This window comes from Arvicola amphibius, chromosome 5 (genome assembly GCF_903992535.2).
Source record: "Arvicola amphibius chromosome 5, mArvAmp1.2, whole genome shotgun sequence".
NCBI classification, from domain to species: Eukaryota; Metazoa; Chordata; class Mammalia; order Rodentia; family Cricetidae; genus Arvicola; species Arvicola amphibius.
Genome location: NC_052051.1, coordinates 84,138,156 through 84,162,182, shown reverse-complemented (window position 1 = coordinate 84,162,182; position 24,027 = coordinate 84,138,156). Strand labels below are relative to the sequence as shown.

General features: G+C 48.8%; 2 protein-coding genes and 1 pseudogene across 9 annotated transcripts; 2 read left to right on the top strand and 1 right to left on the bottom strand.

Moving 5' to 3' along the window:
- Positions 1-151: 151 nt before the first annotated feature.
- On the bottom strand, positions 152-9,515 carry Nr1h3 (nuclear receptor subfamily 1 group H member 3). 6 transcript variants are annotated; one of them, XM_038331968.2, is made up of 10 exons: positions 9,349-9,514; positions 8,119-8,198; positions 7,268-7,450; positions 6,536-6,802; positions 5,903-6,111; positions 5,628-5,807; positions 5,366-5,465; positions 1,010-1,123; positions 722-816; positions 152-551 (listed from the first exon to the last, which is right to left on the bottom strand). In XM_038331968.2, the coding sequence occupies exons 2-10, from the start codon at positions 8,159-8,161 to the stop codon at positions 405-407; spliced, it is 1,338 nt and encodes a 445-aa protein (XP_038187896.1). In that variant the 5' UTR covers positions 8,162-8,198; positions 9,349-9,514; the 3' UTR covers positions 152-404. The 6 variants fall into 6 exon arrangements, with proteins under 6 accessions (XP_038187896.1, XP_038187898.1, XP_038187897.1 ...); XM_038331970.2 differs by lacking the exon at positions 9,349-9,514 and adding an exon at positions 9,116-9,242; XM_038331969.2 differs by lacking the exon at positions 9,349-9,514 and adding an exon at positions 9,035-9,176.
- Positions 9,166-23,988, top strand: Acp2 (acid phosphatase 2, lysosomal). 3 transcript variants are annotated; one of them, XM_038331979.2, is made up of 11 exons: positions 9,166-9,190; positions 17,186-17,281; positions 17,835-17,921; positions 18,888-19,040; positions 19,140-19,238; positions 19,318-19,407; positions 19,856-19,988; positions 20,753-20,835; positions 20,940-21,046; positions 21,143-21,318; positions 23,168-23,988. In XM_038331979.2, exons 3-11 carry the CDS (start codon positions 17,841-17,843, stop codon positions 23,299-23,301), a joined length of 1,056 nt encoding a protein of 351 aa, XP_038187907.1. In that variant the 5' UTR covers positions 9,166-9,190; positions 17,186-17,281; positions 17,835-17,840; the 3' UTR covers positions 23,302-23,988. The 3 variants fall into 3 exon arrangements, with proteins under 3 accessions (XP_038187907.1, XP_038187906.1, XP_038187905.1); XM_038331978.2 differs by lacking the exon at positions 9,166-9,190 and adding an exon at positions 16,003-16,114; XM_038331977.2 differs by lacking the exon at positions 9,166-9,190 and adding an exon at positions 16,410-16,603.
- Positions 14,020-14,120, top strand: LOC119816017 (annotated as a pseudogene).
- Positions 23,989-24,027: the final 39 nt, after the last annotated feature.

Here is a 24,027-nt window from a genome sequence, read left to right as displayed (position 1 = left end):
TTTCCCTAGTTCTATATTCATCTTGGCCTTCCTGTTCCAAGTGCCAGACCTGTTGGTGAAGCAGCGGGGCTGCAGAATGATAGTGGAGAATTTCTTTGGGGCCCTATGGGGGAAAACAGGAAGTGGTGGAGGCAAGATGGGTAGGCCTGTGCAAAGTGGCCTTCCTGGCTAGTTTATTTGGTTGGGTCAATAAGGTCCTCAGATGGTGCACAGTGTTAGTAGGTCCCCAACTGGCCAGCAGCCACAAAACACCCAACCCTTTGACTCTCCTTTAATGCCATGCAAGGATCTCCTTCACCGGGCCCCCAGGAATGTTTGCCCTTCTCAGTCTGCTCAACCTCTAGGAAGCAGCCAGTAAGCCTCCTTCGTGTGGCCCACAGCACAGAGGACATGTGGAAGGACAGTCATTCGTGCACGTCCCAGATCTCAGACAGCAATGGGGGGAGTTTTTTGTCCTGCAGGCGAAGAGCAAACACTTGCTCTGAATGGACGCTGCTCAAAGTGCGGAGGCTCACCAATTTCATTAGCATCCGTGGGAACATCAGTCGGTCCTGAGAAAGAGAAAAGAAAGGAAGGAAAAAGTCTAGCTGTCGCTCTTCCCTGGAGAAGGTGAGATTGGCAGGGAACTGCCCCTGCTAGGTGTAGGCAGAAGTCTGAAAGAGAGTGGACATCAGAAAATGGGCCTGAAGTGCAGAAGGAAAAGGCGCTGGGGGAGACTCACGTGGGGGTGATTGATGGAGACATAGGCATGCAGGGCCTCCACATATGTGTGCTGCAGCCTCTCCACTTGCAGCTGGTCCTGCACGTTGGGCCGGTCTATAGGTCACCAACAAAGTTGAGGAGCGGGTCTGGCCAAGGTCTTGGTTCCATACCCCAAATCACAACTCCCAAATAGGGTCGTGTCCCACCCTACCTCTCATCCACAAGTGACCCAGCAGGGTCCTCCACACCCACACTTCCTGCCTCCTGTGGTTTCTTACTCAGTTTCCCTCTCGCCCCTCCTCCGCACCTGCCGAGAAGATGCTGATGGCGATGAGCAGAGCAAACTCGGCATCGTTAAGCTGGAGCTCATTCATGGCTCTGGAGAACTCAAAGATGGGATTGATGAACTCCACCTGAAGCCCTGGGGGAGAAGAGCAGGGGGAACTGCTAAGAAGCAGCTAAAAGGTCTCCAGGTTTCTGCTATTCAAGAACAAGCTTCTTCTCTGAGTCTCCTCTGAAATCCGAGTCAGCACACTGGGATTGGTAGCGCATGAATGTAATTCCAGCACTTGAAAGACTGAGGCAAGAGGATTCCAAGTTTCAAGCTAGCTTGGATCACATAGCAAGATCCTATCTCAAAACAAAACAAAACAAAACAAGAGGCAGGCAGATCTCTGTGAGTTCGAGGCCAGCCTGGTCTACAAGAGCTAGTTCCAGGACAGGCTCCAAAGCTACAAAGAAACCCTGTCTCAAAAAAAAAAAAAAAAACAGAAACCTGCTGTGATGGTGTGATGGCTACTTGACCGTCAACTTGACAGACTCTGAAGTCACTTAGGAGACAAACCTCTGAACCTACAAACAAAGCTGAGCACTTGCTTCCTCTGTTTCTGTTTCCTGACTGGATCCCCTGTGACTGTCTCCATCAGGAGTTCTTCTTCTTCTTCTTTTTTTTTTTTTTTTTTTTTTTTTTTTTTTTGGTTTTTCGAGACAGGGTTTCCCTGTAGTTTCTAGAACCTGTCCTGGAACTAGCTCTTGTAGATCAGGCTGGCCTCAAACTCAGAGTTCCGCCTGCCTCTGCTTCCCGAGTGCTGGGATTAAAGGCGTGCGCCACCACCGGCTTCCACCAGGGGTTCTTAACTGTGGGGCATGACCCCTTTAGGGCTAGCATATCAGATATTTACATTACAATTTATAACAGTAGCAAAATTACAATTATGAGGTAGCAACGGAATAATATTATGGTTGAGGTCACCACTACATGAGGAGGCTTATTAAAGGGTTGCAGCATTGGGAAGGCTACACCATCATGAGCTACACCATCAAGCCAGGAGCCAACACAACCCTTCCTTCCTTTTAAAAAAAAAAAAAAAGATGTATTTATGCATGAGTGCTCTATTTGCCCGAATGACAGAAGAGGGCATCAGACCCCATTACAGATGGCTGGGAGCCACCATGTGGGTGTTGGGAATTGAACTCAGGACCTCTGGATGAGCAGCCAGTGCTCTTAACTGCTAAGCCATCTCTCCAGGTCCCAACTGCCCAGGTCCCAACTCTTGTCATGGACTTGGAAAAAAAATAATGCAGATGGTTATATGATAAAGTGTACAGAAGGCTTAGCACAAAAAGTGCTGAATTGAACAGCAATGATATTATTAGGATTCTCAAGAATGTTTCTAGAAATAGAGGCTTCTCTTACTTTGCTTATAAAGTCCTTTTGGCTGGCAAATGGCCTTCTGTGGCCACCAGCGTCACAGCGGACACAGTGTGTCTTGGGTAGAATGCAGCACTGCAGCTGAGGGTGTGGACTGGGCCCCGAGACGGCCAGGATCTGACTCTCCTCCATCTACTACCTGGTAGCTGGGTGACTCGAAGTGAGCTGCTTAACCTGTCTGCATCTTAGAGTCCCCACCTGTAATCTGGAGATAATAAGATCTACCTTATAAACTTCTTAGGATAATAAATTAGAATAATAAATGTAGCATATGTGATATCTACTATGTGCTCTTCTGTTTTGTTTTGTTTTGTTTTTTTAAGACAGGGTCTGGCTGTCCTGGAACTCCCTCTGGAGACCAGGCTGGAATTAAACTCAGAGATCTGCCTGCCTCTGCCTCCTGAGTACTAGGACTAAAAGCGTGCACCACCACACGTGGCTTGTGTTCATTAAATTTTAAAAGACTTCATTCTTGTGATCAGGTTGCATGGAGCTCAGGCTGGCGCAAATTCACTCTGTGGCTGAGGATGATTTAGGACTGGTGGCATTATGAACATTTATGTGGTACTGGGAGTTGAGTGCAGGCCAACACTCTACCAACTGAACTTAGTTTTCCAAATGAGACAGGGTCTCTCTACATAGACTTTAGCTGTCTTGGAACTCACTATATAGACCAGGCTGGCCTAGAACTCACAGAGGTCTGCCTTTCTCTGCCCCGCCCCCCCAGTGCTAGGATAAAGGCACGTGCCTGGCTTCACCCTTGTTTTTTGTTTGGTTTGGTTTGGGTTCTGTTGCTGGTTGTTTTGTGACAGGTCTTATATAACCCCGGGCTAGCCATGGGTGGCCTTGAACTCAAAGCCTGTGCCTGTCCCTGGGAAGGTGTGCTCCTATGGCAGCTGGAAGTGAACCTCAAGAGCTTCCTCCATTGCTTTCCATCTTACTTGCTCCTGACCCTGGAGCATCCACCTGTCTCTGCCTGCTCCCCAGCACAGGGTTCACGGATGTGCGCCACTTCTTCAGCCCTTGGGCTTGAACCGCTGATCCTCATATTCATCTCCCCATTTAAAACAATAACAACAAAACCCAACAGTAATAAGCCAGTCTTCTTGCGGGGAAGACAATGAGCATGCAACAGCCCCCGACCTGTAACCCTGGTACCTGGCGAGCACTTCTCCCATGCACATTGCTAGCGTCTCCTCCCACCTCTGTTTTCTAGGCTTTCTCAGATTTCTTTTAACAACCATCTGCTATCCTTTTCCATTTGGGGTTTGTTGATGAGTCACTTCTTGTATTTTCACCCTGATGTATATCCAGAGTTGTATGTTGATCTATTCAACAGGCCAGCTTCACTTTATAATGCATTTCTTGATAAAATTTTAAGCTCCAAAATATACTAAAAAGTTCCCTCATACAAAGAAAAGGAGAAGGTTCTAGAATTGAGCTGTGCTGTCATGAGGGTCTGCAAATGCTTGCTGGAGGAACCCCTCAAATGAGACCGGTTCACATCAGTCGGCCATGGTGTGCAACATATGGGAGTGGATGTGGGGGAGACTTGACAAAACAGAGCCTCTAGGGAAAGAAGCAGCAGGACACACACGCACATGCACACACACACACACACACACACACACACGCGCGCGCGCGCGCGGGGGGGGGGGGAGAGAGAGAGAGGGAGGGAGAGGATAGACAAACCTTTAAAAAATGATTAAAAAGAGAAGAAAAAATAAAAAGAGCCTTCTGTTCCTTTTCCCAAGAAAACACTGATAAAATGAGAAAACACGGTGACAGCAAAACTGCTTAAATAAAGAAATCACATAAACTGTGCAGATAGCACAAGTCCATAAGGACTGAAGGAACAGGAAGAAATCACATAAACTGTGCAGATAGCACCAGTCCATAAGGACTGAAGGAACAGGAAGAAATCACATAAACTGTGCAGATAGCACCAGTCCATAAGTACTGAAGGAACAGGAAGGGTTCTGATAGAGCGAAGGGTTAAGAAAGTCTAAGTTAGCAACCATTTGAGGGAAAGGTGTTTGGTAGGAAAGAGGGACAGGGCTGGGTTTTAGGGCTGGATGGAGTCATCCTATTGCCCAGTAAATACCTAGACATTCAGACAACAACAACAACAACAACAAAACCACAACCGAGGGAGGCGACAGGGCCTTGTCCTCTGTAGTTAAGAGAGGCCTTCCTAGAAGGCCCACACTGGGACAAGAGGCTCATTGGTTGGCCTGAGTCACCAGACGCCAGTGGAAGCTTCCTGAACTCTGGCCTGGAACCCAGGATCTATCAGCCCTGAGAACAGTCAGAACTTTAGCAGTATTTCACAGCCTGCTCTCTCAGCGGCCAAATCTTCGGTCTCCTCCAGACTTGCATCCCTTCCCAGCTCCAGTTTCATAAACATCACCAAGAGCTGAATAAGGGAAGCCCCCACCGCTTAATCCTGAGCAGCATCAGGCCTCGGCACCAACGCAAACCAATTCTCAGAGAAAACACTGGATTTGACACTATAGCTCCCCAATTCTGCATGTTTGTCCTGCTTCAACTCTGGATGTTCAGCTCACCAGGAAGGGGGACAGAGAGAGTAAGGGTGAGTGAGCCTGCAGGATCCTTAAAGAGCATCATCTGAAAAGGGTTTCTTGCCTTTTGTCTATTAAAAGGCTAAAAATTTCAAAAAATTTTCTTAGCTCCAGAATATTGTCAAATATTAAGCAGAAGCACAATGCAGACTTAAGTAGAGTTTCATTGGCCAAAGCAAGAGTGAAGGCCGCTGCTCTGCCTTGCCTGGTCTCTCCACGAAGATAACCTCCTCAGATGTGTCAGTGGACAGAGGTCTGTTTGGAGCAGTTGAAGTGACTGATCAACATCCCAAACTTCTCTCTTGGAAAAACAATTGGTACAACCACCCAAACCTTAGGCTCTCATCACCATGGCCATCTTAGCTCTCACCTGCTTTGGCAAAGTCTTCCCGGTTATAACTGAAATCCTTGAGGAAGGTGATGCTCTCACTCCCAGGGTTGTACCTCCGTGATGTCTCCAGAAGCATCACCTGCACACAAGCAGGCGCGAATGGGCTGGTCTTGGTATGTGGCCCTCGGAAGGAGGTTCATTCCCTTCCCTAAGGACTCAGACTCTCCAAGCTGGATACCTGGAGATCCCTACAGATAACCCTACTCTGATTTCCCCTTCATCCCGTTCCCTTTCCAGCCACCTCAATTGCAGAGGTCTTCAGTAAGGCGATCTGGTCCTCCCTGCTGAGCTGCAGGAAGCCAGGAAGCTGTTTGGCAAAGTCAACAATCTCCTGCACAGACACGATGGCCAGCTCGGTAAAGTGGGCAAAGCGCTGTTGCCGGGCTTCCCGGCTCTGAGGGTCAGGTGCGATGGGCCAAGGCTACCCAGGGTGGGCAAGGGAGGAAAAGTTAAACTGCTGTGAGTCAGAAGTTAGCTGCTGCAGGCCCAGCCACCTCTCCCCAGGTCATCAAGTACCGTGACTCGAAGTCGGTCAGAAAAGGAGCGTCTGTTACACTGTTGCTGGGCAGCAACCAGCTTCTCGATCATGCCCAGTTGCTCCGGGCTGAGCTGGGGCAGGACTTGGGGAGCTGAGGAAACCCTTGGGGACACTGATGTGGTTTGAGCCTGTTCCTCTTCTTGCCGCTTCAGTTTCTTCAAGCGGATCTGCTCTTCAGACAAGACACCTAAAGACAGGGCCAGATGTGAGGTAGGATGAGGACAAGGGTGAATAAGAGACAGAGATGGGATAGAGGGGATGGGCGGTTTGATGCTCTAGAAACAAGATGTGTGTAAAAGCAAGGGCATTTTTTTTCTTTCATTCTTTCTTCTTTTGTTGCTATTGTTTTTCTTTTGTTTTTCAAGACAGGGTTTCATTACGAAGCTCTAGGCTCCTGAAACTCACAGCGTAAACCAGGCTGGCCTTGAACTCACAGAGATCCACCTCTGCTTCCCTAGTGCTGGGACTAAAAGTGTGTGCCACTTGCCAAGTTAAGGGAGCACTAATCCACACTCAGGAGACACCTGCAGGAGTGAGCATCTTTCTGCCTCCACAACAGAGCATCAATATTTCCCCATCAGTTCTTCCCAGTTCCTGCTCCGGGCACTTACACTCCTCCCGCATGCCCGCCTGGAGGCATTTGCGAAGCCGACACTCCTGGCATTTCCGTCGCATGTAGGTGTCCATGGGGCAGTGGCCCCCGCTGTGGCAAACATAGCGCGCTCCCTTGATGACACTGCGGCGAAAGAATCCCTTGCAGCCCTCGCAGCTCAGCACATTGTAATGGAAGCCAGACGCCTTGTCCCCACACACACTGCAAAGCTCATTCCCCAGCATTTTGGGGGCTGGCCCCTTTTTTCGCTTTTGTGGACGAAGCTCTGGATACAGACAGACAAAATGCTCAATGTGCATGTCCTCCCTTCCTTGATCACTCTCTCGTTCCCTCCCTCCCCATCTCTCAGATTCACAATAGGTGGGCTTTGAACTTTTGAACTCCTGGGCTCAAGTGATCTTGCTTCAACCTCCAGAGTAGCTGGAATTACTAGAACTACTGGGGCATGCCATAGTATTGTAACATTTGCCATCCTTTACCAAGGACTACTATGTCCTCGGTACTGTATGAGCTCTTTGTAAGTACTGATCCTGAAGACAATCATAAGGGTTAATTTCAAATCACAAAGAAATTGAAGCTGAAAATTCAGAAATGCCTGAGACAGACAAAATTCCCACCAAAGTCACCCAGGACGAGCGTTTGGACTGTGACACCAGAAGGCAAGGGCCCCCAGAGTTCCCCTCCCAGGTCTAGGAAGCCCCTACCTTTTCCGAATCTGGGTGCTTCTTACCTGTAGGCTCTGGAAAAGCTTCTGCCCTAGGGAGCAGGACTGTGGGCTCTGCTGCCTCCAACCCCATTCTGAAAGCACTTTCAGCAGATTGGGGCACCCTAGCTTCCTCCCTGAGGACGCAGCTCTTGCCTCCCTGGTCTTTTGCATCTTGGGTTTCTGCCTTCCACAACTCCGTTGCAGAATCTGAGCCCAAAAGAGGCACAAGGGAGTAAGAGTGGGTTCATGTTCCATCCAGACTCCATCCCCAAGTGTCTTGGCTGGGAAGCTATAAACTTAATTTTACCCTTAGAAAGCAGCCAAGCTAGCTGGGAGTTATGGAGCACAACTTTAATCTCTGGGAGGCAGAGGCAAGTGGACTTCTGAGTTCAAAGCCAGTCTGGTCTACACAGTGAGTACCAGGACTGCCACGCTACACAAAGATGTCTCGAAAAAAATAACAAACAAAAATGAAGGCACCCAAGCCCCAGCTCATGTTTTCAGACTCCAGGATTTTGTGGAATCTAGGACTAGTCGGTTGCAGCTCTTTGCACATCAAGATCTTAAACACCCCCTTGGGGATGGTGGAGAACACCCATTTCATAGATCAGACGGAACTTCCAAAGCGAGGACTAAGCATTGGCCGTGTCAGCACTACCAAGAAGGAGGCCCAGAGGGAGGACTTCATGGGGCTTTCAGCAAACAAACGCTAGAACCAGGGCAAAGGGTCTGAGCAGAGGCAGCCACACTAATAGAGCTTGTGCTTCTCAGAAGTGCGGGGTGCAGGCAGTAAAGGGGCTGATGCCTGAGGTTTCAGCCTCTGAGAGGAGGCAGAGGCCTGGGCTCAGGGAGAAGGTTTGAGTAGAGCAGCTTACCAGGACAAACATCAGGCCCTGGAGCCTCCAGCCACAAGGACATCTCTTCCCGGAGCCCTGGACATTACCAAGACACTGTCCTGCAGGAATGAACCAGGTTATACTTGCAAAAGTAGGCCTCGGCTCCCTCTGCGCTCCCTTTTATCTCCTCAGACTACCCGCTGACTTTTGCTTGCCATGCATTGGTCTGTGAAGCCTTCTGTGTTAGATCCCTATGAAATCAGGACTTTTATATTTATTCTTCTCAGTTCTGGATACTGAATGCAGGACTTTATGCAGGTTAGGCAAAAGATCTGCCATTGAACTATACCTCTAGGTTGGCAGGACCACTCTGTCTTTCTTCCTTCCTTTCTTGTTTTTCAAGACAGTTTTTCTGTGTAGCCTTGGCTGTCCTGGAACTAGCTCTGTGACCAGACTGGCCTCAAACTCAGAAATCCAACTGCCTCTGCCTCCCCAGTCACCACTCAGCTTGTCAGGGCTATTCTTAAATCCATTTTAAAGCTAAGGAAACTAAAGTTAGAAGAGATTAAGGTAACTGCCTCTAGCCACACAGGTGGAGGTGGTAGAGGAAGAGCAGAATCCTGACATCTCTGCACCCACCTCCTTCTCTAACAGTACAGCCAGCCAAAATTAGCAGGACCATGAGACTGGACTCAAGCTCACTCTGAGTCCCTGCCATTTCTGAAGTCCCAGCATAAAGTTCTTGTCCCAAGAATCTCCCCGGTACCTCCTCTCCCAGAACCTTTCCAGTCCTTATGACACCCAGTAAAACTCTATCCCTGCCCGGAACTTCTCTTGGCAGTCCTCCACACTTCGCCCCAGAGATCCTTCCCTAAGAAAATCTTCCCATCCCACCCCTCTCCAACCCAGAAGCAAGGATAGAGAGAGCCCCCCGGGCCACTGTCGAGGAGCCAACCAGATGAGTCTCCAGGCCACCAGATTTTCAGGCTGCTTAGTCTCTGGAGCCCCCTTGCTGGAGAAGAGGGCGTTGCAGTACCCGGTCCTCGAGGCCGCAGCGGGCAGCCAGTGACCAGAGCTGAGCACACAGGGACCAGCAGGGAGAAGCGGTAAAGTAAGAAAGGCTGAGGGAAGGCACTGTCAAGGGGTCCTTCCTTCCAGCAACAGGGAGCCCTTAGCCTTCTTAGGTCCCCGCCCACGAGGTAGTTTCCCCACCAGCCTAACTCCTCCCCAGCCGGCCACCCCCTTAGCCGGCGCCACCTTGTCCCCTACCCTCTAACAAGACTGTCGCGTTTCCCCCGCAGACCGGGTCAGTTTCATCTCTCTCCTTCCTCTCCTCATCCGGGAGGCTCTTTGCTGGTACTGAAGGGCAGCTCTCAGACACCCCCACCCTGATCCCAGCAGCCTCCAGAGTCAGCGTTCCCTCCCCCTCCCCCCATAGACACCTCGCGGAGCAAAGGTCCCGGCACGGCCCGGAATTGCGACACCAAGGCCCAGCCTGTGTTCCCAGCCTCCCTCCTCCCCTGCCTCTGGGAAGGCGCCAAGCTCTCCCCACTAGCCCCAGGATGAAGCCAAGCGGGTAGAACTCCGAGGGTGAAGACAGGCAGGTGCTGGGCCTTCCAGTGAGTTTGAGTGTGTGTGCCCTGAGGGGGACAGAGAAGGGAAGAGGCCAGGAAATAGAGGCCTGGGAGAGGAGCAGATGCTAGCTAGCAACCCAAGGGCCCCACCCAGTATAGATCTCAGAAGATAAGCAAGCCGCCTATCTAGGGATCAGTCCCATCTGGGGTGGTGTCATGATCCACACAGAATATACAACCATAGCTTTCCTGCAGCCTGGGACAGAAGATTCAGCCCTGAAGGAATACTTCATGTTTCATTGATTTAATCTTCCAAGATTAAGCAGCTGGCTTAGAGAGGAAGCACAGTACTGTCTTTCTGTTTGTTAAATGATAAGTAAAGAAGCAAACAAGTCCCTCTTCCATTCCATACTTATTAGCTTGAGTTAATTTCAACTCAGCGTATTCATTTCTCATTGGGTCTGGGTTCAAACCTCAGTGCTAGGCCCCACCCAGGGTAGGAAAGCACTCCTTGGCTGAGCTTTGCCCCCATTCACTTGTGTGATCTTGAGTGAGCAAATGAGTGTCTCTGAGTGGGGGTAATAATAATAATAATTTAATAATAATAAATTAATAATAATAATAGTTTTGCCACATAAGATCATTGTGAGAATAAGAACCAGCACAATGTCTCAGGGGACCGGTGGGGCTATCATTTCCCTCCCAGTTTCTTTAGTGGTTTGTCTTCCCATCACCTTGAGCCTATACACTGTCAACCCTTTGAATCTTTGTTTCCATATGCAAACCCCTCCCTATCTCTTTGGTTTCTGACAGCAACTCCAAGAGGGAAGTAGACAGGGTAAATGACTCCATTTTACAGTACGCACTGATGCTCTCTTGAGAGCTTGCCAAAGACCACACAGTTAGTGGCCGAGCCGAGGTCAGAATCCAGATGTCCTTTCTCCAGGCCCGCACAGCTTTTCTTCCTGTGTTCAAGTCTAGAGCATTCTCGGCTCTGAGAAAAGTTCTGAAATGGAAGAAGCCAAGGCTGGTGGTCAGCAGGGCTGGTGGTCAGCAGGGCTGGTGGGCTGCAGGGCTGGTGGGCTACAGGGCTGGTGGGCTGCAGGCTGGTGGTCAGCAGGGCTGGTGGTTAGCAGGGCTGGTGGTCAACAGGGCTGGTGGGCTGCAGATCTTTGCAGATGCTTCAATTCAGATGTGAGAAGCAAGAGTTGAGGTTACTGCTGGCTGTTCACCCCCTGCCCCATTCCCAGTTTCCTGCTCATAGGCCCTTCCTGTTTTGCTGTGAACTCCAATTCCCTTGGGTCCACATTAAAGCATAGGACAGGGGCCAAACAAGCAGCCAGTGGGACCAAAACAGAGATGAACGGGGCAGGAGGGAAGAAAACAGAGGAAACGGGGAAGAGTGAACTGGTTGTGGGGGTGGGGCCGAAGGAATAGGGTGGGGGAAGGACGAGGAAACTGAAGTAGAAAGGGGCTTGGTGAAGATGAGAGGAAGCACAGGCTGAGCCAAGGGAACAGGCAGAGACTGGGAACACGTGAGGGAAGACGGCAGTCTGCAGGGGTGTTGCAAAATCTGCCCATGTATTCATTTCTCACATTCAGAAAAAGCCCCTCCGGCAGCCCCCATCTTCAGCTTCTGCCTCTGGCTTTTGCTCTTGTTCCTTCTCATCACAAGGTCACCCCTCACAGGCCCCACCCTGGTCTGGGCACTTATGAATCATGTGCACAAGGCTCTCCACTCTTCTCCTGTTCCTTTCCCTATTTTCACAAGGACCTGTCATCCTGGGAAAGTAGAAACCAAGGACAGCAGCACAGGGATTGGGACTGCTCAGCACCCACCAGGTATCCAGACAGCTCTCTCTCTTGCCCAAGTTCCAGCCTAGTAGCACACTTAGAGATGTCCCTGATATATCTCATTTCAAGGAACTTGAGATGTTACATTGGTCTGAAGCCCTGTGATATTCTCTCTCTCTCTCTCTCTCTCTCTCTCTCTCTCTCTCTCTCTCTCTCTCTCTCTCTCTTTGGTTTTTCAAGACAGGGTTTCTCTGTGGCTTTGGAGCCTGTCCTGGAACTAGCTCTTGTAGACCAGGCTGGTCTCAAACTCACAGAGATCCGCCTGCCTCTGCCTCCCAAGTGCTGGAATTAAAGGTGTGGGCCAATACTGCCCGGCTTGTGATATATTTTCTAGGGGTTAAAAAACGGTGTCCCTCATCCATTCCTAATCCTATGCCTTCCCCTGACTGCCTAACCACTTTTCCAGGGTGCTTTCCAGGCCCCAGGAAGACACATATACAAGTCCAGTCTGGAGCCCACTAACCCAGGCTAGAGGCAGATGCTGAACAAGCAGGTCCTCCCCAAGCCAGGGAGGGAGCACAGCTCAGTTTTCTGAAGAAGAGGCGGCATTGCAAGTACCTCACCACCACAGTTACCCATCTCTTCAGGTTACAGGTGGTGGAGGAGCTTGGCACAAAGAGAAGGGAGAGGGGGAAAATGGGGAAAGCTAAGACCTGTAGATGGTATCTCCACAGACTTTCCAGTGACTGCCCCAAGTCAGGGCATGCAATCAAGTGATCAGCAGCTAGAAACACACATGTCCTACTTCCCTGGCCCCACCCTCATGACACAGTCCCATCCACCCCAGTGCTGAGGCCAAGGCATCCCAGTCCTGTGGGCCTTTGCTATGTTTTCTTGACTTTCACAGGAAGCAACATCCCTGGGAACATCCTTGAGGAATTTTTTAAATTATTTATTTAATTGTTTAATTATTTATTTGTAGTGCATTGGTGTTTTGCCCACATGCATGTCTGTGTGAGGATGTTGGATCCCCTGGAACTGGAACTGCAGACAGCTGTGAGCTGCAATGTGGGTGCTAGGAATTGAACTCAGGTCCTCTGGAAGAGCAGTCAGTGCTCTTAACGTCTGAGCTATCTCTCCAGCCCCATCCTCAAGGACTCTTACAAGTGACATCTCTGATTCCTCCACCCCAAACTTCCAGAGGTGGCTTCTCAGCCTAGAAATAGCAGCATCCACGAGCCCTAGTCAAACAGACCAGTAAATAACCCCTCAAAGGCAATCTTTCCCATAAGCAGGTTTGCAGAGGTGGGCCGGGGCAGTGACTTTCTGGATCCTTCTTTCAGTACTCTCGATGAGTAGAACGAAAGGGAGCCATCTTCCTCAGGCCTGGGAACCCACTCCTGCTGGCTAACTCTGTCCAAACTCCTAATCACAAAACAAAGAAGACTAGGAACCCCTGTTTCCTAACTCTGTATGTTCAGACAGGATATAGAACACAAAGAGGAAAAGTAAAGTAATATTGATTTAGGCTTTTCTTCATAATATTCTGAATGTGTTATCATTTCATTTTTTTTTGGTGTTTTGAGACAGGTGGTTTCTCTGTACCTTTAGAGCCTGTCCTGGAACTAGCTCTTGTAGACCAGGTTGACATTCAACTCACAGAGATCCACCTGCCTCTGCCTCCTGAGTGCTGGGATTAATTAAAGGCATGCACTACCACTGCCTGGCCATTGCATGTATTTTTACGGTAAATCTTAGGAGGTCACTAACAAGTTATAAATATCAGAAACTGAATACAGGGAAAACTGATTCAAAAGCTTATACTCCTAATGGAGAATGCTCACCAGTTAAGAGCCCTTGCTGCTCCTACAGAAGACCATGTTCAGTTCCCTGCATCCATGTTGGGTAGCTCACAACCACATGTAAGCATGAAGGATTTTCATTCTACTTTGGTGAGCTAAAGATTTACATTCTGAAAGCACAATGCCCTGGATAATTTTTCAGAGTAAACATTATACTAAAATTTTTTGTTTGTTTTTTGAGACAGGGTCTCCTGTAGCACAGCCTGGCCTTGAACTTGCTATGTAACTGAAGCTGTCCTTAAATTTATCTTCCTGCCTCAATCTGCCATGTGCTGGGATACTAAATAAAATAGTCTTAAAACAACTCCATGAGATGTATGTGGAGGGGCATGCCTATAATACCAGCACATGAGAAGCAGTGGCAGTAGACTTTTAAGTTGTAGGCCTGCCTGACCTACAAAATGATATGCACTTGTCAGTTAGCCATGTTTTGATCCCACTTATGTGAAAGGTTTTGTTTGGGAAAATCTCAAGCTAGTTTGGAGCTACCATATATAGTTTAACAATGCAGTTTGAGCTGGGCGGTGGTGGCGCATGCCTTTAATCCCAGCATTCGGGAGGCAGAGGCAGGTGGATCTCTCTGAGTTCAAGGCCAGCCTGGTCTACAAGAGCTAGTTCCAGGACAGGCTCCAAAGCCACAGAGAAACAAAATCAACAAACAAACAAAAAACAATGCAGTTTGAAGCGCCTAGAAGAAACTGTCCATTACAGTGTTCTTTGTAGCATATACTAAAATTGGAACAATACAGAGGAATTTGCATAGTCCCTACACAAAGATGACAAGAAAATTTGGGAAGCGTTCCTTATTTTCCTTTTTCAAGACAGGATTTCTCTGTGTTGTCCTGGCTGTCCTAGAACTCACTATGCCAGCCTGGCCTGGAGCTCAGCAACTCACCTGCCTCTGCCTCCTCAGTGCTGGAATTAAAACATGTGCCACCACAGCCCAGGGTATTTTATATTAAGGTGGTGGGCTGGTGAGATGGCTCAGCAGGGAAGGGCACTTGCTGTCAAGCCCAACTATCAGAGTTCAGTCTTTGAAACCCACATTGTAGGGGAGCATGGACTTCTGGGAGTTGTGGCTGACCTCTAGACATGCAACATACACATAGATATTTTAAAAATAGACAACTAATTATATACCAGTCAGAAATCAGAACACTTACATTTTAAACTAGGTATGACAACTTATGCTTTGGACATTTGGGAGGTAAGGCAGGTCAGAGCTAGTCTAGGCCACATAGCGAGATCCTAATTCTATCTGAAAGAAAGGGAAGGAGAGAGGGCAAGAAAACTGCTTGTTTGGGTCGTGCACACTTGCAATGCCAGTGCACAGCAGGCTATGTCGGATGGTCTGAGAACCTGTCTCAAAAGACAAATAACAACAAAAACCAAGCAAGTTTGAATTCTCTTAACTGTGTGAGCTTAGGCAAATCACTTCTCTCTGGGTTGGCATCCTAATCTTATAAACCTATAGAGGATCTTTGTGAATCACGTGAGGTTATATGCAAAATTGTATTCTATGTTCATGTTTGGTCACTTTTTCCGGAGAAAGGGCTGATTTTTCATATGACTTATAAGGGAACCTGTGGTTAAGAAAGTTAAAAACTAGCTGGGTGTGGTTGTGCACGCCTTTAATCCCAGCCCTCTGGAGGCAGAGGTGGGTAGATCTCTGCATTCACGGCCAGCCTGATCTAGAGTGGGTTCCAGGACAGTCAAGACAACACAGAGAAACCCTGCTTCCAAAAGCAAAAACAACAAAACAAACGAAAGGCTGGAGGGGTAGCTTAGTCGTTAAGAGAACTGGTTACTCTCTTCTGGCTGCGAGGGCACTGCACGCATCTCAGGTACACATGCAGGCAAAACGCCCATACACAGAAGAGTTTCTTTGTTGTTTGTTGTTGTGGTTTTTGGTTTTCCGAAACAGGGTTTCTCTGTGTAGCCCTGGCTGTCCTGGAACTCACTCTGTAGACCAGGCTGGCCTCAAATTCATAATTCTGCCTGCCTCTGCCCTGTGACTGCTGGGACTAAAGAGGAGTACCACCACCACCTGGCTAGGGTTTGGGGCTTTTTGTGTTTTTGTTCTGTTCTTTAGTTAAAAACTAGTTTTCAAGCCCTGTTATTCTACTTCCTCAGTCTTTGTCAAGGTGACTTTGGAAGTACACAATTTTATCTTAAGTCCGGAGACAGTAACAGTTCTCAGACTTGGCAGATACACTGAGGTGGGTTTGCTTACAGTCGGAAGAGCTGCATCAAAAGCATACCACAGGCCTAAGATCTGACCTGAAACTGTGTCATTATAAGGTTTGGAGTCACAAAATCTGGAAGCCAGACTGGCTACCTGCCCCTAAATCCTTAAGGCTAATGTCTGAGTTAATGCCCAGTTACATGCCTGCATCAAACTACAGCCCCAGCTGTCTGAAATTCCTCCCATGGGAATTCGATGCAGTGGGTCTGGGAAATCTGAACAACCTATACAACTCAGTTCCCCTTGGAGGAAACATGTTTTGAGCCTAATTTAATTGACAAAGACAGGGAAGGCTGAAACTGGGGAGTGAGAGGGAAAATAAAGGTTTGTGCAGGAAGGTAGACTAGACCGGGTCATTCTCAGGGAGTCCAAAGGGCTGTTTACCTGCGCTGCCCTACACCCCAAACAAGGCTACTTAGGTTAACAGCCAGAGCCAAGACAGAAGACAGGCACAGAAAGTGAGGCTCTATATTTCCTCACACCTCGCCCCAATTCTGCACCAGCTGAGTCTCCGGGATCACTCTTAGAAGCACTCTTCGAGGGAGGCGCTCGCCCTTCAGGTTAAGACCACGCCCAGGGCAAGCACCAGCCCGGTAGTGAAAGAGATTGACCTAGGGCATTTACAAAAAAGGGGGGGGGGAGGCTCCTTAAGCCTTTTCAGTTTGAAATATCGCGCTACATTCCCCAGCTCGTCCATCACCGCCGATCGTAAACCCCAAATTCCACCTTCATCCACCAGACACACACACACACACACACACACACACACACACACACACACACACACACACACACACTAACGCGCGGGAGCGCGCGCGCACAAAGATGGCGAAGAATGCACTTCCGGCAAGTGTCCTTACGAATGCATCCGGGCGTCTGCAGCAGGTACCGCCCAAGGCGTTCCGGCCCCTTTGCTGCACAGCCAGAAAACGGTGATGGCGGGCAGACAGTCTGGTTGGAGCCAGGCAGCTCTTCTCCAGTTTCTTCTTGGCATGTGCCTAACGGTGATGCCACCTACCCAGGCCCGGAGTCTGCGCTTTGTTACCTTGGTAATGGGTGACGGAGTCACCAACGGGTTCTCCAAAGCTGAAAGGGCAAAGGGCGGCTATGCTAGTAGAAGGAGGGGTAGAGCTTGTGCTCTGGGGTCGGGGTCCTCACTTCTTAAGGAGAAAGAAAGAACTGGTTTAGGAAGCAGTTGGCCTGTGGTGGATTGCCAGACTGGATTCAGAATTGATTTGGAGCCCTAGGCCATTTTGCAGAACGGGGCGACCAAGTAATGTTAGGGTATATTCTTCCCTGGGATGATTCTTCCCAAGGATGGGGATGTAATTAAAAGGTTGAGAGTCACCCATACAGACGACTTCGAAGATCTTTGCTTTCTCAGTTATTGCCCCCCTCCTCCTCCAGAATGCATTGCTTACACTACCTGTGCTTCTGGATTTGCTTATTATCTCTGGTTACATTGCATGGCTTTGTCAGGAACCTCCTGAACTGGGGTTCCTTTTTCGTTACTTAGAGGAAAGGCTTCCAAGAGGGAGTGAGATTTCCTTTCCTGACTCGGGCAGAGGTGGGCCCTGTCCTTAACCAGAAGACCCTTCTGATCTGTAGACAAATCATTGTTTTTAACCCAGCTGTATCGACATGGAGATCGGTCACCAGTGAAGACATATCCCAAGGACCCCTATCAGGAAGAGAAATGGCCCCAGGGTTTTGGTCAGCTAACCAAGGTGGGTCAGAGGCCAACCTACAGGGCCTCAGAATATGCTATGATGGGGTCATGTCTGGAGCACAGAAACTTAGCTTCCCTAAACTGCTAGTTTTCCACATGGGTTCTTATGGACCAGATGTTTATTTTACTGTTGTTTTGTTTTTGTGGTTTTGGAAGTCAAACCCAGGACCTTGACTATGCTAAGTATACTGAACTATTTCTCTGGGTATAATCAGATTTCTTAAAAAAAAGATTTATTGTGTATACAGTGTTCTGTACGCCTGCAGGCCAGAAGAGGGCATCAGATCTCATTACCGATGGCTGTGAGCCACCATGTGGTTCCTGGGAATTGAACTCAGGTCCTCTGGAAGAGCAGACAGTGCTCTTAACCTTTGAGCAATCTCTTAGCCCCTATGACCAGATTTCTTAACAATACTCTGTGCCCAGGACAGTGTCATTCACAAGTGACCACTTAACTTCGCTCCTTGCCAAGGGAAGAATGCTTAAATGTCATTGGACCTGTGAGCCATCCCTTCCTTTTGGACTTCCTTAACTCTCAGGTTTGCCCACAGGAGGGGATGCTACAGCACTGGGAGCTAGGCCAGGCTCTGAGGCAGCGCTACCATGGCTTTCTGAACACCACTTACCACCGACAAGAGGTAAGACTGGGAACTTGATCGGCAAGAGGAATGGGATTTTTGAATTATTTTCTGACCTTAGAGAATCTAAGGGTGAGGCTAGGTACTCTAGATTTCCTATTGAAATTTTGGTCCATGGACAAAAATTTAAGAACTGTCTAGAATACTGCTCTGGAGTCTGAATTGTCTCTGTTTGTCTGGGAAGAGACAAAACTGGCCAAGGGTCCAACTCTGGCATTGTAGCCATTGCTACATATTTAGTAAGACCCTGTCTCAGGTTTGGGTGGGGCGAATGTGTACCATTATGCCCAACAAGGATTCTTTTTTTTTTTTTCAGAGTGAAGTTTGATATTTATTTAGTGGGTTATGGAAGGGAAGAAGGGGAAAGAGGAGAGAGAGAGAGAGAGAGAAAGAGAGAGAGAGAGAGAGAGAGAAATAGAGTGGGGAGGGGAGAAATAGAGTAGGGAGGGGAGAAATGAGGAAAAGGGAGAGACAGAATCTGCCTCTTCAAGAGAGAGAGACACAGAAAGGCAGGGCTCTGGTCTTGATGGGAGACAAGCCAGGTATTAAAATCTCTCAGGGGGGCTGGAGAAATAGCCTAGAGATTAAGAGCATTGACTGCTCTTCCAGAGGTCTTGAGTTCAATTCCCAGCAACTACATGGTGGCTCACAACCATCTGTAGTGAGATCTAGTGCATGTAGGTAGAACCCTGTATACATAATAAATCAACTCTCTCAGATGTACCAAATGAGTGCTTTGGATGAACAGGAAGGAGTGTTTGAACTAGAGCCATTTCCACAGACTGATGATAGCTCATAGCTCAGTGTTTGGGGCCTTGGGGAATAGGGAGGATCCAGACAGGCTGTGTATGCATGGTAAGTTTAAAATGTGCTGAGTAACCATCCAGAACAGGTTTCCCCTGGGACTCCAGTGAGAAGCCAGAGTGCTTCTGCACACACAGAGAGATTTGTGTTGCCAATTTACAGGTTTATGTGCGAAGCACTGACTTTGACCGTACTCTCATGAGTGCTGAGGCCAACCTGGCTGGACTCTTCCCTCCCAGTGAAGTGCAACGTTTCAACCCTAACATTTCATGGCAGCCCATCCCTGTTCACACTGTGCCCATCACTGAAGACAGGGTAAGACTGGCCAGGAGAGAGGACTGGAAGAAGAGAGGGACAACTATGGTCGCGGCCTACTGATCCAGGCTTCTCTGCCTATTTCTCTTTAATTTGCAGTTGCTAAAGTTTCCATTGGGTCCATGTCCCCATTATGAGCAGCTGCAGAATGAGACTCGGCAGACACCAGAGTATAAGAATATGAGTATTCAGAATGCAGTAAGTAGGGGCTGAGGTGTAAGTCATCATACTGCGCTTTACTCGGAACAGTACTGATCTCCTGATCCATTTTCCTTAGCAATTTCTGGACATGGTGGCCAATGAGACAGGGCTTACGAACCTGACCCTAGAGACCATCTGGAATGTGTATGACACACTCTTTTGTGAGGTGAGCTGACCAGGGTGCCTGTTGGGATTACTCTTCTCTCCTCAGCAGGTCCAGATCTCTAGGGCAATAATAGAGCACATTGCTTGGCTACTGCCATCCCCACTGGGAAGGCCCAGCAAGCCAGTGCTTATGTAACCTGGGAACTTCCCTCATGGGTAAAAAGAACCTCAAAGTGGGAAATGGTTTACTAGCTGTCAGCACTCTGTATTTTTCTCCATCTTGAGCTCAGTACTGTGAGATTTCTTTCTGCTGAATCTGCTCTTCATGCTCGAGCTCCCTTTCCAATGCCCTGCTGTCTGCCATGTCTGCAACAGCCCCTCTTCCTCACCTCTGCTCTCCTCTTCCTCCCTCACACACACAGGCACCTTCCCCACCTGGGGAAGAAAGCCACCCCTGGAGAGGCTCTGGCCTAGGCCTAGGGAGCTAACCTGCCCGCTGCGATACACAGCAAACACATGGGCTGCTCCTGCCGCCCTGGGCCTCACCCCAAACTGTGCAACGTCTGAGCCAGCTAAAGGACTTCAGCTTCCTCTTCCTCTTCGGGATCCACGAGCAAGTACAGAAGGCCCGACTTCAGGGTGGTGAGTGACACAAACAGCTTGTCACTAGACTCTCCAGCATTAAAAATCTACTGTGGGAGCTTCTCACACACTATTCTGCCTAAGAGAATTCTCTGCTCTTTTAAAAACAGATCTCCCCTTTGCCATCCCTGCTAGTCACCCAAATCTCTAATATTCAGCCTGAGTTACAGGTCTCATTATGTAGCTCTAGCCAGGCCAGCCCCAAACCACAGAGATCCACCTGTCTCTGCCTTCTGAGTACTGGGATTAAAGGTGTGCCACCACATATGGCCTGCCATTCTCACTCTTAAGTTTAAGCCATGTCAGAAGACCCTTTCTCTCTTTCCTAATTGCATGTCTCCCTCCAGAGAACTGCTAAGGCTCTTGGAGAAAAGGCTGAGGGCAATGCATGTGCCAGTTGCTTCATTTAAGCGTTCAAAGGTGTGCGTTCTCAAACCTTTGATCACACAGTCATTTTCAGAACCTGCATACAGCAGTTGCCCTAGCAGGCCCATCTCAGGTGCTGTGTGTTCCTACTGTTAAAGCAGTCATGATCAGGGCCTCCTAGCTCAAGTTCTCCCACCTGAGTTTAAGTGCTAATAACCTGTTTTATCTGTGTCCCATGTAAACTTGACAATTCTTAGCAGTGGGCGGTGCAGTTCCAGGATGGGCTCTATGAACTGGAAGAGTTCTCTGGGTTGGTGATTAGACAAGACTAGCAGATGGTTAGAAAAGCGGATCAGCGACAGTTCAGGACACTGACACTTGGGATTTCTCTTCTTCAGGAGTTCTACTGGCTCAGATACTAAAGAACCTGACACTAATGGCAACCACCTCTCAGTTCCCTAAGCTTCTGGTTTACTCCGCGGTAAGCTCCAAACCCCTAACACTTTAGTGTCAAACCAGGAATTGGGTATTTTCCCGATTCCATTCCTGGGATACAGAGGAGCAAACGGCCCTTCTCCCTTACAGCATGATACTACCCTTGTTGCTTTGCAAATGGCACTGAATGTCTACAATGGGAGACAAGCTCCCTATGCTTCCTGCCACATGTTTGAACTGTATCAGGAAGACGATGGGTAAGTGGAACTACCAGGGTGTTCCCTGAAGGCAGCCCAGAGACTCCGTCCTGGGCATGGTGAGCATCCCCCATCTTGCCTCCTGTTAACTCTCAGGAATTTCTCAGTTGAGATGTACTTTCGGAATGACACTAAGAAGGCACCCTGGCCTCTGATCCTGCCTGGCTGCCCTCACCGCTGCCCACTGCAGGACTTCCTTCGCCTCACAGAGCCGGTCATACCCAAGGATTGGCAGAAGGAGTGCCAGCTCATAAGTGACACTGCAGACACAGGTGAGCTGCCACCTGCTTCTGTGCTAATGTCCTGGGCCAGCCGTCTTCCGCCTTTCCCTGAACAGCCTCTTCAACCCTAATACTGTACTTATATCCTCTCCCTGTTCCTCACCCTCCTTGTCCAGCTTTCCTGCTTGTATAAGCTAGTGGTCAAGTTCAGCCTCTCCACTTAGACTGCGTTGGTCTCTTCTCCCCTTCGCTGGGAATATGCTCCCCTCTCTACTGGATCACTCACCTTCTCTCTGTGATCCCTCTGGGTAAAAACTCTTCAAGAGTCGCCTACATTCTGACTTGAAACAGTGGTGTCACCTTTTACTGTGGTGACCGATTTAGTCAGCTCCTCTCAGCATTGCGCACCTGTCACTCCTTCCTTAAACGTTTCCTGAGTGCTGCAGACATGGCTCAGTGGCAGAAGCCATGGCTAATATGTATGAAACCCTGGATTCATTCCCCTACCCAGCACTGCAAAACAGTTAACATTTTCATGACTTCTGGTCTTCACTTTAACTTCCTTCATGGTTTTCTCTTCACTGAACAATGAATGTCCTGAGGCTTGTCCCTAGCTCTTTTCCTATCTATCCTGACTCCTAAGACCACATGGCTCCCCTACCTCATCACCATGGTAAGTTAAGTTCCACTTGTGTAGTATGACTTACAGATTTATGACTGCTGCTGACTTAAGGCCTCTTCTTTACATGGGTTGGATGAGGCATCTGAGTTGTCTAAAACAGCGTCTCTTCCCCTGGGATCTACTTGTTCATCTCATAGTCCTCAATTTAATAGATGCCACGTTAGTCCCATAGCTGCATGATCTAACACGAGGTATTCTCTTCCTCGTACTCCACCACCCAGTCCCACAGATTCTGTCTGCCTGGCTTCTTGGACACAGAGCTCTTGCCTCTCCAGTCTGACACTATCAGTTCTTGCCTGGATTGCTCAAAAGCCTAATGTTCATTCTGGGTCTATTCTTGTCTCTACCAGTCTCAACACAGCAGAGTTAATTTCTTAAAAAATATAAATTGAGGCTAGAGGTGTATGTAGCTCAGTTGGTAGAAAGAACACTTGCCTAGCACACAGAGAAGAAACAGACTGAACTGGTGAGTTCAGTCCCCAGCACTGGGTGTGGTGGTGCACACCTTTAATTCCAGCACTAAGATGGAAGAAGGATTTAAAATTCAAGGTCATCCTATGCCTACAGCCAGTTCCAGACAGTCTGGGCTATATAAGATCTTTTCTTTTCTTCTTTTTTTTTTTTAATGTTATGTGGCCTGGTTGTCTCCTGATTCCTAGTGCCCCTTGTTTACTCTGCTCCAGTGATATTTTCTTGCTGAATCCAGAACCCCAATCCTACTTCAGTATCAGGCCCTTTTGTACTGGCTTGTGCGCCTATGCCCCCACCCCGTGGCACTCCACTCTCAGATCTGTTTTACTTGTTTGTTTGTTTTTTCCAAGACAGGGTTTCTCTGTGGCTTTGGAGCCTCTCCTGGAACTAGCTCTTGTAGACCAGGCTGGCCTCGAACTCACAGAGCTCTGCCTGCCTCTGCCTCCTGAGTGCTGGGATTAAAGGTGTGTGCCACCACCGCCTGGCCTGTTTTTTCTTGACTCCAGGTCTCTGCTTCTATTTCCTCAGTGATTTCTGAGTAACTTACCTTGCTCATATAACATCACTAATGTGTCATTACCATCAAGTGATTGTTTACTAGAATGTGAACACCATAAGAGCAGGCTGTCTTGACCACCTTTGTAGATGCATGTTTTGTCCAGACAGGACCTGGCATGGGGTAGTGCTCTGTGTTTGTATTTGTCTGATGAATACTAATGTTACCTTTCTTTTTCCCTCCCCGCCCAGAGGTGATTGTGGCCTTGGCTGTCTGTGGCTCCATCCTCTTCCTTCTAATAGTGTTGCTCCTCACTGTCCTCTTCCGGATGCAGGCTCAGCCTCCTGGCTACCATCATGTTGCAGACAGGGAAGACCATGCTTGACAACCACTCAGTCCCCTTCCTCTGCTTCCTAGGGGAGGTGAGCTGATCCCAGCACTTAGATTCCCTGATTACATAAGCCCAGATGAATGAGAGAGGCTCTCCTGGGCTGTGACACCTGTGATTGACCATCTACACACCTGGTGTTTACCATGCGCTGTGCTGGACACTGGCTGTGACACCTGTGACTCACCATCTACACGCCTGGTGTTTACCATGCGCTGTGCTGGACACTGGCTCTCTCCAGATGGGATCTGTCTCTCCTATACTCCCTAAGGACCTGAGATACAGACTAGCATTCAGTTTCCACTCAGGACCTGGGATACAAAAACAAAACAAAACTGAAGCCGGTGCTTGACCTGCCTTGCTCTTCCACCAAGCCTTGCTCTTTGTCTTCTAGCCCACATCTCTGGCAAATGGCATAGAGGACATTGTCCCTTGGTACTTTTTTTTAGAGGCAAATACTGCAAGTCACTGGGAGTGTAAAATGTGGCCCTCAAGGAACTGGGTCATCCAACAGCAGAGTTCCCTGTGGTCTGAAGATGTGTGTCCTGTGCCTGGGTGAGTGGGAGGACACAGGCAGGAGACATATCATGAAGTGAGGCTCCCGCCCTGGGCTGAGCTCTTCGGGGACCTGAACTGGACTTGTTTAGGGCTGCAGGGACCGGGAGAAATGAAGGTCTGACCGAGTGCTGGCTCTGTGCCTTTCTTTTCTCCCCCATTCTGACA

Coding starts and splice junctions, on each gene's coding strand:
- Nr1h3 (XM_038331968.2), bottom strand. CDS start 8,161: ATGTCCTTGTGGCTGGAGGCTCCAGGGCCTGATGTTTGTCCTG. Junction 6,803..7,267: donor AGCTTTTCCAGAGCCTACAG/GTAAGAAGCACC, acceptor GTCTGTATCCAG/AGCTTCGTCCACAAAAGCGA. Junction 817..1,009: donor CATCAGCATCTTCTCGGCAG/GTGCGGAGGAGG, acceptor GGTGACCTATAG/ACCGGCCCAACGTGCAGGAC.
- Acp2 (XM_038331977.2), top strand. CDS start 16,490: ATGGCGGGCAGACAGTCTGGTTGGAGCCAGGCAGCTCTTCTCCAGTTT. Junction 20,836..20,939: donor AGCTTCTGGTTTACTCCGCG/GTAAGCTCCAAA, acceptor TCTCCCTTACAG/CATGATACTACCCTTGTTGC. Junction 21,047..21,142: donor CTGTATCAGGAAGACGATGG/GTAAGTGGAACT, acceptor GTTAACTCTCAG/GAATTTCTCAGTTGAGATGT.